Source organism: Vicugna pacos, chromosome 2, assembly GCF_048564905.1.
Source record: "Vicugna pacos chromosome 2, VicPac4, whole genome shotgun sequence".
Classification (NCBI taxonomy): Eukaryota; Metazoa; Chordata; class Mammalia; order Artiodactyla; family Camelidae; genus Vicugna; species Vicugna pacos.
The window spans coordinates 30005295-30019928 of NC_132988.1; the positions used below are offsets into that span (position 1 = coordinate 30005295).

Sequence of the window (14634 nt, forward strand, 5' to 3'; positions counted from 1 at the left end):
AGGAAATAAAATAAACTGTCCAGGGTTATTCAGTCAGGATTAGAAATCCAACCCAAGTCTAATGGTTCCAGATTTGCTTTTGTGTATAAATTTTAAGACTATGTTTTAGGCAAAACTAATTCAATGATTTTCGAAGTCAGAATAATGGTTCTTTTGGGGGAGATTCATGGTATCTAGAAGAGAGCAGGGCATCTTCTAGGTGCTGGTAATAATGTTCTCTTTCTTGAATTGGGGCCCAGTTACATGGGTTCACTTGCTATACAAATTTATGATTTGTGTGTTTTTGGCTGCAGGTTATACCTCAGCAATAGTTTCCTTAAAACTTATAAAGATGTATTTTAAGTATATACTCATTATGTTCCAAAAATGTGTATCTTTTCACTACACCTTCTTACCTGCTTACTAAAACTGAGAGAGGATTATCACTGACCTGGGAGTTAAAAGCTTGGACTTTAGAGACAAAGAGGTTTCTTCTTGACTCTGTCAACAACTTGCTGAGGGACTGTAGGCCAAAAGCTTGAACCTTAGTTTCCACTTCTCTAAAAAGAGAAAAACGCTTTCTGTATGCTAGCTTAGAGTTTCTCAACCTTTTTGGTGAAGGATCCCTCCTTAGGATGCTTAAAAATTATTGAGGACTTGAAAGAGCTTTTTATTTTCGTGGGGTATTTATCATATTACTAATTAAAACTAAGATTTTTTAAAACAAATGGGAGCATGAGAATACATTTCGGTAGCCACCAGAGCAGTGACAGCATCACACATCACATCACATAAACTTTGGAAACCTCCACTGTACATTTATGAGAGGATGAGGGTGAAATGGGCAAATAATGTCTTTCTATTATTATGAACATAATTTTGTCTTCTGGGAATCCCATACCACTCTTTGAGAATTGCTCTAATGAAAGAATAATGACTAGAGAAAATTCTTCTTATAAACTGCCAAGTGAAAATAGTACAATACAAACAGCACACTATATGATTCCCAATTTTGTTAAAAGAAAAAAAAATACAAAATTCTCCCCCCAAATCATATTTATAAACAAGAATACATCCAACATTTATAAAGATGATTGTATTCAGATGTTAGCAATATTTATTATATCAGGTGTTAAAACTATCAGATTATTTTATCTTCTCTATTTTTCTGTATTTTCCTAATTTTCTACAATAAACATTTATTACTTTTGCAGTCAGAAAAAAAACTTATACTTTACCAAGGAAGTTTTTTTAGATATTTCTGTGGCTTACACTTTCTTGTGGAACAGGAAGAGTGGTTTAAACGTCTACCTCTGATTGAAGGGTTTTAATTTTATTTATGAAATCCAAATAAAAAGATTTCAAACTAAGGAATTTTTATCTTTTGATTTTTTTCTAAATTTAAGTTTAATAATTGAGTTTATAATTATTAATAAACTTAATCAAAAATATTATGACTGTACCACCTTTATATAAGTTCTGTTTTTATTTTGTGTCTTTGTATACAAGAATTCCTTCTGTAAAAGAAAATGATTCATTTGTGCTGTGCAATAGCCTGCTAATAATTTAATGAGTTCTCAAAATTTTTTAATAGGAAAAAACTCAGGCTGTGGAACTCTGGCAGACTGTTTCTCAAGAGTTGAATAGATTGCAGAAACTTTACCAGGAACATATGACTGAGGCCCAGATTCATATAGTAGAAAGTCAAAAACAAAAGGTAATCTTGTATGTCATGGTTTTCTTATATATCGATAAGAAGTTGCATTCTGGAGAAATTAAGTTTGGAAAGAATGCCTGAGTCTCTACTGTGTTATTTATGTTGGTAGTAAATAGGTCTTTGATGGTTAGAAGTCTCTTGAACACATAAGATAATTATGTGCCTAGTGTACGTTGGGTTTTAAAATGTGATTAGTAGTGAAAGCTGTAATTAGTGCTGAGAAACACCCTGTAAGATTATTATGTGTAAATGGACCTCCAAAGCTTTTATGTTCTTGATTTTCTACCTGGCTTAAAAAAGACAAAAACTGTTCATTAGATCATAGACAATGAAGAAGCCTACTCAAATGTAGTGACAATGCCATATAAAATGAAAACGTTAACAACATTAAATATGACCTTTTACTAAAATTCGTGTGAAGTTTGTCTAACATAAATTAATCAGAATAGGATTTTACAATGGGAAAGAATCTTAATGGTTATTAAGGGCTTCTTTCTATTCAAAGCAAGAATCATTTTATATTCTTTCAAAATGGGCATCAATCTTCTGCTTTATACCCCTGTTGACAAGAATTCACTATCTCACATGACCATCCATTCCATTGGAAAATCTACCTCCTTTATCTTTCCGTTGATTGTTTTTCTGCTAGGTATATTGAAAACTATGGAGTAATTCCAATTCTTATCCTTTTCCGGTGGATTTTGAGAAGGCAGCTGTTTAAATATATTAGTTATCATGCCTATCTTCAACTCTCATTTATAGGCTTTTCAAATTCCAGTTTGTGACTGTTCCTATTATTATTATTATAACCAGAAATTTCTACCTAAAGAAGTCATAATAATGCTTAATGATGCTTTGCAGTTAACAAAATGAGTTTTTCATACATGCCCTGGTTTGAAAATAACCCTCATGTAGTCTAAGCCATAACTCTTACCCTGAGATCTAGAAACCATTTCCAATACAAGTATGTTCTTTAAGGCTGTTTCTTCATTTAGGTCAAACAACTAAGCCTTTAGGTTTTTGGAGTATTTTTCTACCTGAATAAGATCAGTCTTATGCTATTGCTATGCAGTTAGGGTTTTGGTTTTTTTGCAGGGGAGGATTTTCTTTGGGTTTTAGGGGGTGCAAGACTTTACAAATAATACTTTGTCCTTATTTCCCTAGTTACCTGTCAGTTTTGAGTTCTGTTACATGATGTAATAGCAACCCTTCCTAACCTTGTGTCATCTGCTCATATAATGTTGAATCAGATTGTAACAGATAATCAAAAAATTTAAAACTTGTGGGTCATTCAAGCCATGAGAGTTTTAAAGAGGGGAAAGGCACAATAACTCCTGGACTGTGATTTATATTGTAGGTTTTAAATAGGTTTGAATGTGGTTTTTCAGTATTGAGTAAGGTCTTTCTAGCATATCTATTTATTAATGGATTGAGTTCTAGAAATAATGATTTCACATAAAACATAGATTCTTATATTAGTTTCCATGTTACCACTTTGTTTAATTTTGTAATTATTAAAAAATTTATTTTTTCATTTCAACTGTTAACTCACAATAATTGTTAGAAGGAATATAACTGATGTCTTCTAGACTTAGGCATAATGAATTTAGACATGATTTTAGTTTAATTTTAAATATGGGCTGTAAACAAAATGCTATTTATGTACCCCCTCTACCTTCCTACTGTAGGATCAGCTGACCAATTTTCAACAACTAACCAAGCAACTTCATGTTACTAATGAGAACATAGAAATGGTAAGTGAAAATATCCACTTAGTGCCCTTGTTATATAAACTAGAAAGTGTCACTCTAAGTAATAATATTTATTTTTTGCTGAGGCAAATCAATAAGAAAAAACTAAAAATAGGTAGGCAGTACTTTTTGCTTTTTATCTGTCTTTTTCTTTCACATTCAATAGCAAGACATGAGCATTCATAGTAGTTTCTAGAGATCTAAAATTAACAGCTATCTGAAATATATTCTAATCTGAAAATACTCTTTGGGTCCTTAGTAAGTTCTCTTGACAGTAATCTAGACTGTTAGCTTCTCAAGAGTAGGACTTAGGTTTTGTTCTTAGTATTTCATCTAGAACACGGTTAGGTATATAAAGAAAATAGTTGAACTGTTAGACAGATGAATAGCCCAAATCCTTAAAAATAATAGGATACTAAGAACCACTTGTTAGTTGATTGACCACCAGTCACCTAAATTGGTGCACCTAAATTCCCTTGTAATTTTTTCCTGAAAGAAATACAATTAGTCTTCCCAGTTCTGCCTTTTTACCTTTTTTCTTCTCTCACTTTTATTTTCTTTTTCTCTTCTTTTCTTTTCCTTCTTGGAATTTTATGTTACCTTTTGTTGAGTAATAGGATTATGACATCCCAGGTAATTCCTCTTTTCCTTTCTTCATTTTGCTTAGTTACCCTGTTAATTCTTATTAGTACATAATGAAAAATGTCTTTAAGAGTGGAGTTGTGCCATCAAAAGTAAGTTTATTTGATCTCATTCTTCTTTTTAAAATTTTCTCCTTTAACCATGTAAAAAAATTATTAAATAAATTTCTCCCTATTTTACTTATGTTAACATTTAGAATTTCTATTCACTTACAATTTTTGATAATGTGACTTCTTAGAGTTTTAAAACAGTATTAAAGTACTCCAGAATAAAATGATGACTGATTTCCATAATTAAGATGTCCTATTTCTACATGATATTAATAGTCTAACCTAACATCACAATTGTTTATTCTTTTAATATTTGCTAGAATTGTGCAGATTATCTAATCCTTTGATATTTTATACCACAGAGCCTATATATTGTTATATACAACCCAAAACCATTCTGATAAAAGTCATGGGGAAAGAATACTTGAATACATTAAAAATTTCTAAAGCACAAGAATTCATAGTTTCAGACCAAAACTAAGAATAATAACCTATGGCTACAATAAAAGTGATAAAGGAGTGACAAGATGGATGAAGCATTGTGTTACAAAGAACAAATAAAAGACTATCCTGGTAGTTAAAGAAAAATGGCTAAGAGAAATTTTTAAGACTTAAGAGTTTTTCTTAATGTATCGGACACTGTGGTATCAAACAAGACTCTACCAATTGTAAAGGGAGATAGTTAAATGGTTATAAAGATTTTTTAAGTCTCAGAGAGCATTCAGAGTGTGGTCATAGGAGCAAGTTTGAGTCAAAAATCAAACAATGTCCATTAAAAATTTTTCAGATTACATAAATAAACTCATTAAATGAATAAGTTCCTACAGATGTACAAGAAATTGATGAATATACAAAAAATAAATAATCTTTTATAACCAGTGCACTTTAATAATATGCAGAAGGTAAAATGCCCTGACCTGAATGGTACATAAAATACAAATTTATATTTATTTATTATTACTAGAGATACAATAAGTTCACATTTCCAAGAGATTCTCTTTACTGAAATTGTATTTTTCTTGAGATTTACTCATCTCCATAAAGTAACCCAAAAATATTTGTTAATTTCATATTAAGTTCCTTCCACTGCCATAGGTTCTTTCGTTGTAAGAGAAATGTGCATGTATCCACAAAGCCCCTGTCTATTTGATAAATGCCAACTGAAATAATCAGTGATAAGATAGATGATGTAAAGGGATACTTCCCTGGACCTTTAGGAATCTACAAATTCTGTAACATTGATATAATTTTCTTTGTAATCACAAATAAAAAATAAAGCCATGTTCAGATGCAGTTATTGAGCTCTTACTACACTTGCTAGCAAGTTGCATGTGTTTGTTTCCAACACTAGCTTCTTAGAATTCACAATTCTAATTTATACTTCTGCTAATCTCTTTACATAATTTACCTTTAAGGTGCTCCCAAATAGTAAGAAACACAAGAATTACTTATGCTATGTCCAAGACTGTACATAATAAAATGTTATGGTGCATTACAAATATTATACAGGAATTCAGAGATGTGAATCAGTTTGGGCTGAGGTCACTGAGACAGCTTCACAGGAGAATTTGAAATGATATTAAAGGTCATCTGTTCCCTCAAATGATATATAAAATTCTATTAAATGCTTTTCAGATGATCCTCTAGCCTTTGCTTTGAATATCCTCTGTAAGACATATTGTCATTTCCACTAAGAGCCTGTTTCTTTGAACTCTGATTATTAGAAAGCTAAAATCTCTTACTAGATTTCCTCCCACTGATACATGATTTTATCTCTTGGAGTAACATACAACAAGCTCATTTCTTTTTCAAGTCAATCCTTCAGTTATTTGCATATACCCATTATGTCTTTCATGACTCATGCCCGGTGTTACACCCAGTGTTTTGTTTTTAACTTTTCTGGTGTGGTATAATTTACTTACCTCTCATTAGTCTGGCCGTCTTTCTGTGTGTACTATAGTTGGTCTTTTAAATGGTGGTCTATGAATTAAATACTAAATTCTTGTCTGGAACAATCTACTTCCCAAGATAAAGACTCAGTTCTCAGACTCTCTTTCATGTCTCAGTAAAGGCATTTGTTCATTAATTCCTTAAAAGTATAGTACTTAGAATGTACTAAATCATGTGTTAGATGCTGGGAGTTCTAGGTGAAGCTAGTCTTCAAAAACAGTCTCATATTATAGCCAGGAATACATAAACTTTAAATATAGTACTTAAGGGCAGTGTGCATCGTAAAAGTATATGTAAAGTTTTATCAAAATGCAAAAACTAAACAATTAATTCTACCTTAGAGTCAGTGAATCACTCAGTATATGCAGGGCTGACTGCTGGCAGAATGATGACATCCCAGGTAGAGGGAAATACCAAAGTGTATTAAAAATGTGAAGTCAATGAAATTGGGTAGGGTGTGAGAAAAGCACAGTGAAAACTGCCTCAGGGAGTTTGGTTGGAGAGGTATGTATGATTTGTTAGAATGGAAAGAGACTGAAATCAAGACTATCAGTTAGGAGGTAAGTATAATTTATGTGACTTTGCCTATAAGGCATGTAGGTAAGGATGAGGAATTTGTACCATCATGATAATTTTTTTCTACACTTAGAAGAATGCTTCACATCTTTCTGTAGCTTTAGTAGACTCTGGGAAAGGAGTTCCAAAGGATGTCACTTATTTAGGAGATAATACCAGGAAGTACCAGTAGGGGAGTGGAGAAATGAGACTGGGAAGGGAAGATAAGGCAGCCAATAAAGGACTTTTAACAATCGAGCAAATTAACACTGTGGGTAACTGAAACTTAATCCCACTGATGAACTCTGGAACCCAGTTTAGAACACAGGGCTCAGAGATATTCCACCATGGGACATGGGAGTTAGGGATTTTTACACACCAGTTCCCTTCAATCTTTGTTATTGAGCTCTTCCAGAACAGACTGGGAACATGAAGTCTACAACACCTATAGCCTTCTGCATAGTTAGGTGAACAAAGGCGGCTCAGAAAGCCAGAGAAAGCCAGAAGTCACAGAAGTGAGGATGCAGGTGGTTTGAAGGGAAGCAGGCACCTACTGAAGTAGTAAAGGCAGGGAAAGGTGGCCAGGGTTATATTTTACCATCGAAAAATCTAATAATCATCATGACTTCATTTTATTTTCTTCTACTTGTATACTCCTGTAGTTAGCATTTAAAGATGTAGTTTTAAATGTTCTAATACTGAATGTTTTTTTTTCTTGTGGCAGACTAATCAACACTTTCTGAAAACAGTAACTGAACAAAATGTGGAAATCGAGCAACTCCGAAAACAACTTAGGTATTTTCAGAAATGATTTTTGTTAATTTATTAATAATTATTTTTCTTCAAAGAAAGTGATGATGTCATAATTTTTCCCATAAGTTTTTTTTTCCCCTCCCTTTTAATCTTCTGTCAGTAGCTTTTTGTATGTATGTTCTTTGGGGACAAGAAGAGACTGAAATTAAGACTGTTAGGAGGCAGCTATAATATATATATGAAGGGATGTTCCATGATGGCAAAACCAGTGTTTGTGGAAGAAAATCAGTTCTCTTTAAGTTTTTCTACACATATTTCTTTTTGGATTCCCCCATAAGCAGACCCTAAAAGTCCCAAAGTGCGTCAGTTTACTTAGAGATAATACTAGGGAGCACCAGTGGAGGAGTGGGGAAGTAAAGCAGGGAGGGGGAGGAGAAGGCAGCCAATAAGAGGTTTTTAAAAATCAGACAGCTTAATACCATATGTATATTATGGTCCAGTGATTTAATAATCATTGCATTAATCGACTTTACTGGAAAAACCCTAAATGACCAAAGAACTTTTCACTTTTCATTCCCCTCAGTTACAATACTTAAAATTCAGAAGTGTAGTCATATAAGATTTTGTGCTGTGATGCTGTCATATAGAAATATCTTTAAATTCTAATGGAAATTTATATTTTATAAGAAATGTAGGTTACTGTTTATTAAAGGAATCTTGCTATTCATTTTGTTTTTCCTACCATCATGATTTTGCCCTGCCAAATAATACCTTATTTTTTTTAAGAAACACTTATTTTACAAAATCTTATATGCCATTTAAAAATATTTTAATTTTATTGCCTTCATGAACTTTTAAATTTAGTTTAACAAATTTACCTTCTTTTCCCCAGACATTTTTACTTGTGGGCTCTTATTTGGTCCTCTTATTTCTTTTGATGTTACTGATTTTATAGTTAAAATAGCAGTGATTTATTTAATTGCAGGATCTTATTACTCTTTTTTCAAAGTGAAAGTAGTTTTTTAAATTATGAAAGTAATGTACATCCATTATAAAAAAAATCTTTAGATAGTATGACAGTATATCAAATTGCAGTACAGTTCTGGCAGTAAGTTAATACAGATTCCACAGGTTAAAAGCACAATCCCCAACATGACTACACCCACACAGACACCAGTCACGAGTTCATGGCTCCCAGGCCACCTGCACTTGTGACAAGTTGACTATAAATGTGAGTGTTCCCACTAACCTCCCAGGCTTGATAGTGCTCTAAAATGGCTTAGAAAACTAAGGAAAGCACTGCACTTAGGATTAAAATTTTATTACAAAGGACATAAATCAGAACCAGCCAGAAGAAGAGACTTATTGGGTGAAATCTAGAAAGGTCCCAAAAGCAGAGCTTCCACGTCCTCTACCCATGGAATCAGGGTGTCACCCTCTTGCACGTCAGTGTATTCACCAACCAGGAAGATCAGCTAAGCCTTGGTGTCCTGAGTTTTTATTGGGATTTTATTATATACATATGATTTATACTAAATGTAAATAAATTGGTGTTACAATTAAATTATATTTATAATGACTGCATCATAGAACAAAACTCTTTTGAATTTTAAGTGTTATATGACTGATTGAATGAATCATTGATCACTTGTTTGAACTTAATCTCCATACCTCTTCTCCTCCCTGAGAGGAGGTTGGGCCTATATGACATGGCTCAAAGTTCCAACCTCGTAATTACATGGTTGGCCTTTCCAGCCAACCTGCTCACATCCTGAAACTATCTAGGGGCCTACTATTGAGTCATTTAATTAGCATAAACTTAGGTATAGTCCCAAAAGCCTGCTATGAATAACAAAGTTATTGCTATTACTCCAGAAATTCCATCCCAGAAACTTAGACAGAGACCAGACAAATTCTTTATTATACAATTCAAGTGGAAAATAAAAATCTTATAATTCCATTATTTAGAGTTAACTATTACTAACTTTTTAAATGTATAACTTAGGTTTGTGTATTTAAGTATTTTAGTAAAAAAAAGTATGATATACACACTAATAGCCTACTTTTTTTTACTTATTGATAATATAAACATCATATCAATATTTCAACCTTAATGTTATGTAGTATACTATTATACAGATGTACTATATTTATTAGTTAAATTCTTATTCACTCTCCAGTTATTCCTTTTTCATCTTTAGTAGAATAGTATCTTTTTTATAGGCTATCTATTCATTGAGCATTACAATTAGAACAGTAAATGCATAATAGTTAGCCCTAAGTTAGTCTTAGTTATTATTGTTGTTTATTATTATTAAATAAAAATTTAGTACTGTTAGAGAAATTAAAATGAAATTTATCTAATTTAGGACAGTTAAAAGAAAGGCCAACTTGGTTGAATGTTTTGTTATACATTTTTTCAACTTCCTTTAAAAATTGTTTTATGATAAAAATGCTAGACACTAAACAAACTGCTAAAGCATGAAGTGCTAGAGAAAAACAAAACAAAACAAGATCAGGATGAGAGATCTGGAGTGTTGGGGGCAATGCTGGGACTGGAGTTTTAATAGAGTATTCAGAGTAGGCCTCACTGAGAGGTTGAGATTTGAACAAAGACTTGAAGGATGTGAACAGATTATCCATGCAATACATGGAGAGTGTTCCAAGTAAAGAACATACCATTTCAAAGGTGAAATGTGCTTGAAGAACAGCAAGGAAGCTAGATGTCTCTTATCTATTGCTAAGTAACAAACCATTGTAAAACTTGGTGACTCAAAATAATAACTTATGTAAATTATGATTTGGGAGACAATAGAGCAGGTTTCTGGTCTGGGCCTGCTGCGTGTCTGCTAAACTTGCCTATTTGTCTCTAGCCAGCTGGTTTGTCTGCTAGCAGAATGGTCTAGTAGTTGGCAATGGATGATAAAACAGTCTGACAATTGGCAGTTTCTTCACCAGATCAACAAGGCAAATCTTACTTCTTTACTTGGTCATGGCACGATTTGCAAGAGGAGCAAGAGTGCAAATCCCAGTGTACAGATAATTTTCAAGCCTCTCTTGAATCATTTTTGGTAATTACTCATAGAAAAGCAAGTCACCTAGTTAACCCAAATTCACAGGATAGGGAAAAGAATACCCCTCTTCATGGGAAGATTTTCAACATCATGTTTCAAAGATGTGGATGTAGAGGGGGAAGAATTTCTTGGCCATTTTCACTATTTCTCATACTAGTATATCTGGAACACAGTAAACAGGGAGGAGAGTTGTAGGAGATAAGGTCAGAAATGTTGCAGAGGGTGGGAGACAAGGTAATATGGGGCCTTGTAGGCCATCATGAGGACTTTTTTTTTTTAACTATGAATAAAATAAGAATGGCTTTTAATAGGAGATTGACATAATCTGACTTGTATTTTAATAGGACTGATCACTGTGACTGCCACATTGAAAACAGACTGTAGAGAGGCCCCAAAAAAAGAATGGAAGCAAGGAGATCAGTAAGGAGGTGTTACAGTAATCCAGGCAAAAAATCATGTTGACTAGAACTGTTGTGGTAGCAGTAGGAGTTAGTGAGATGTGGTTAGATTCTGGATATGTTTTTAATGTTTTTTATGGTGGATTCAGGAAGATTTTCCGATAGATACAATAGAGAGACACTGAGGCATCAAGGATGACCCTAAGTTTTTTCCACAAGCAGCTGGAAGAATTGTATTGTCGTGGACTGAGAAATCTGTGTATACAGGTGGTCAGATTTGGTGAGGAAGGGGCCAGTTTGGGCCATGCTGAGTTTACAGTAAGTACTGGAAATCCTTGTGATGATAATGATTGACAAACACTTAAGTTAAGAAATCTGGACTAAAGATAGACGTTTTTGATGATCAGTATACAGTTGTGTTTAAAGTCATGAAACTGTAATAAATAATTATCAATAGAAAAGGAGAATCTTTGACCAAGGTCTGGGACACTCAAGAAATAAGGGAAAAGAGAAGGAATCAACAAAAGAGGCTGAGAAAAGATGAGTGACATAGGAGGAATACCAGGAAGTATGGTGTCCTGAAAAACCAAGTGAAGGAAGTATATCAGTAAAGGAAGGAGTGATTGCTGAGTCAGGTGCTTTTGGTAGGTAAAATAGGATGAGTTCTAAGAATTGACCATTGAATTTAGCGACATGGAGGTGTATTTGTTTCCTAGGGCTGCCATAACATTACCACAAACTTGGTGGCATACCACAGAAATTTATCCTGTCAGTTCTGGAGGCTGGAAGTTTGAAATCAAGGTGTTAGGAGGGCCATGCTCCCTCTGAAGGTTCTAGGGAAGAGTCTTTCCTTGCCTCTTCCAGCTGCTGTTGGCCTTGGGTATTCTTGGCTTATGACAACATAAATCCAATCTCAGTCTACCTTCCTTTTCACATAGCCTTGTTCTCTCTATTTCTTTGTCTATCCTCTCTTATAGGTGCACCAGTCAGAGGATTTAGAGCCTGCCCTGGTTCAGGATGATTTCCTCTTCAGACACTTACCTTAACGATATCTACAGAGAGCCTATTTCCAAATTAGGTTCCAGATGGACCTGAATTTTGGGGGGACAGTATTCAACCCACTACAGAGGTTGTTTTGACATTTACAAAAGTACTGCATAATCTGCTCTCTTTTCATATCTATATAAAACATTAAAAAATTGAACTCATTTAGGGGGGTAAAAGATAATTCTTCACAATTTTCTTAGGTTTGATTTAACATAGACCACAGTTTCTTAGGACAGGGCTATTAAGTTTAAAATCAGTAAGAAAAAGACACCTAGGTAATTCCCATAACTTTGGAAATGAAGAAACATATTTGTGCACTTAAAATGATTTGTGCAGCTTAAAATGATCACTACGTTCAATCCAATTCCAGTCAAAAACCCAGCAGAATTTTTATAGAATTTGAAAAGCTGATTCTAAAATTTATATGGATATACAAAAGGTAAATAGATAAACATTTTTGAAGAGGAAAACAACCTGGGTGGACTTCCTGTACCACGTTATTATGACTTAACTGAAAAATCAAAAGATCGTAGTATTGACATGAGGATAGATAAACTGAGCAGATTAGAGAGGCTAGAAACAGATTCACACTTAACATGAACTGTTGTAGTTTTCAAAAATGATGACAATCATTTCTTTCTGCCTGTATCCATGTCCTTTGCACAATGACTTTTATGGCGTCGACAGATGCCATATTTAGCACAAGTACTTAGTGGTCAAGCTGGAATTAGTTAAATAGCCAAAGTAGTATATGAGTGTACATGTTCTGAACAATATTAGCAATAATAACCTTATTAACTAAAGAAGAACAAGGTTTAACTAGGTTTTAAATTATAGTAAACATCTTTATTAAAGAGCAGTAGTGGATGATGGTGCAGTGTTTTTTCTATTCTTCCTGCTAAGTACAACTAGAACCACAGGACATATATACACAACAAAAATAAGAAGACTGAAAGGTGTAGAGAAGAAAGCAGATTGGCTAGGTGCCTCAGGAGCCAAGGAATGGCGCTATGGTCAGTTCCCTGGGTTTTTTTTGGTTTGAATTCTGTTTTTGACTCATATATCCCAGACTTGGAACTGAAGAAGCTGGCATTGTGATAACACCAACAAGGCTCAGCCCAAAATAGACATCACCCCAACAAAGACTTTCTCCCTCTAGCCGAAGGACCAGAAAAGGAGCAGCCAAGTATGACAAAAGCTTCTGAAGTATAACCTCTCTACCTCAGCCAAGTACCACAGAAAAAAAACTATGGACCCACCTGTACCCATGCCAGAAAAGCCTGGTAGAATCTCGACCCCTGCTTGGCAGTAAAAGACAGCCCCTTATTCCACCAAAAGAAATGTACCAGAGGAAATAAGCTAAATAAAATAAGTAAAAATAATACTAGAATCTCATAGCATGATACCCCAAAAGTCTAGGTTTCTACAAAAGTCATTCATGCCAAGAATCAGAAAAATCTCAGTTTGAATGAAAAAGACAGTAGAACCAACACTTAGATGATAGAAATGTTAAAATTGTGTGACAAAAATTTTAAACAGTATCAGGAAAATACTTTAATGAGAAATTATGAACAAGCTTGAAACAAATGAAAAAGTAGACATTCCCAGCAGAGAAATGGGAAGTCTCAGCAAAGAAACAGAAGATATACAGGTGAAGTAAATGGAAAATTTAGTTGGTTGGGATGATTAAATTCTCTAATGAGAATAAGACTTCCCAAATCTTTTGAATTAACATAGTTTGTATTAAAACCCCTGTAGTGTGTGTGAGTGTGCATGCATGCATGTATGTGTGTGAGAGAGAGAAAAAGAAGAGAAAATGAAACTTGAAAAACTAACCCTAGCGTGAAATGGTGAGGTGTCATATACCAAAACCATTCTGTAGAATAAAATGCTGTGTTGTTTACAGGAATTTGAGTTTGGCAGAATAGAGCAGAAGTTTAGTATGTGACAGAGTGGGTAGCAGCATAAATCAGTAGGGAAACAATCATGTTAGGAATTGTAGCTGTCTATGGGGAAAAAGCCTGCTTTTCACATTTAGGCATTTACATGGTTTTATGGATTAAATAAGTAAATGAAAAAATCAAAACTTTACAGATTTTAAAATATTAGAAACTCTGCTTTTAGTATTTTACTAGGGAAGTACTTCTTAATCAGAATTTAAATACAAGCCCAAAAGGAAAAGATTCATATATTTGAGTATGTTAAAATGTAAAACTTATGTTATAAAAATTAATATATCAGATGAAAAGGCAACCCACAGTCTGAGAGAAGACATATGCAATGTATGTAACTGATAATAGATTAGTGTTGATACATGAACTAAGTATTGATAAAAATAAAAATTCATGGACTATTAGGCAAAGAAAAGACTCTATAGGGAAAATGGGCAGAACCTGGTGATACTGGTCTAAAGGACAGGGGAAGAATCATGGAATTTTATTGCTAAAGGTATCTTATGATCCTCTTAGTTCAGCTTCGTAAGTTTATGGAAGAAACCAAACTGAACCAAAGGCTCAGAAATTGTCCAGGGTTGCACAGCAAATTCATAGAGGAGCCAGAGTAGAACTTGCATCTTGTGATTGCTAATCTAGTGAGTTTCTAAACCTGGCTCTCTGACAGTGTTCACAGCAGTAAGGAAGTCAAGAATGAGAGTTTATTGTTAAAGGATGATGCGTGAATACATCATTTTTTGACATCTATGTGAAAGTTTCATTTGGC

At 33.8% G+C, this 14634-nt stretch overlaps 1 protein-coding gene across 2 annotated transcripts in view; it reads left to right on the top strand.

Moving 5' to 3' along the window:
* The window catches only part of SCLT1 (sodium channel and clathrin linker 1), a 155998-nt gene that overhangs the window by 47281 nt on the left and 94083 nt on the right, over window positions 1-14634 (top strand). For both annotated transcript variants that reach the window (XM_072937586.1, XM_072937588.1), the window contains 3 exons: window positions 1574-1696; window positions 3385-3450; window positions 7369-7439. In XM_072937586.1, the coding sequence (XP_072793687.1) occupies window positions 1574-1696; window positions 3385-3450; window positions 7369-7439 (260 nt within the window). The remainder of the gene's footprint in view (window positions 1-1573; window positions 1697-3384; window positions 3451-7368; window positions 7440-14634) is intronic.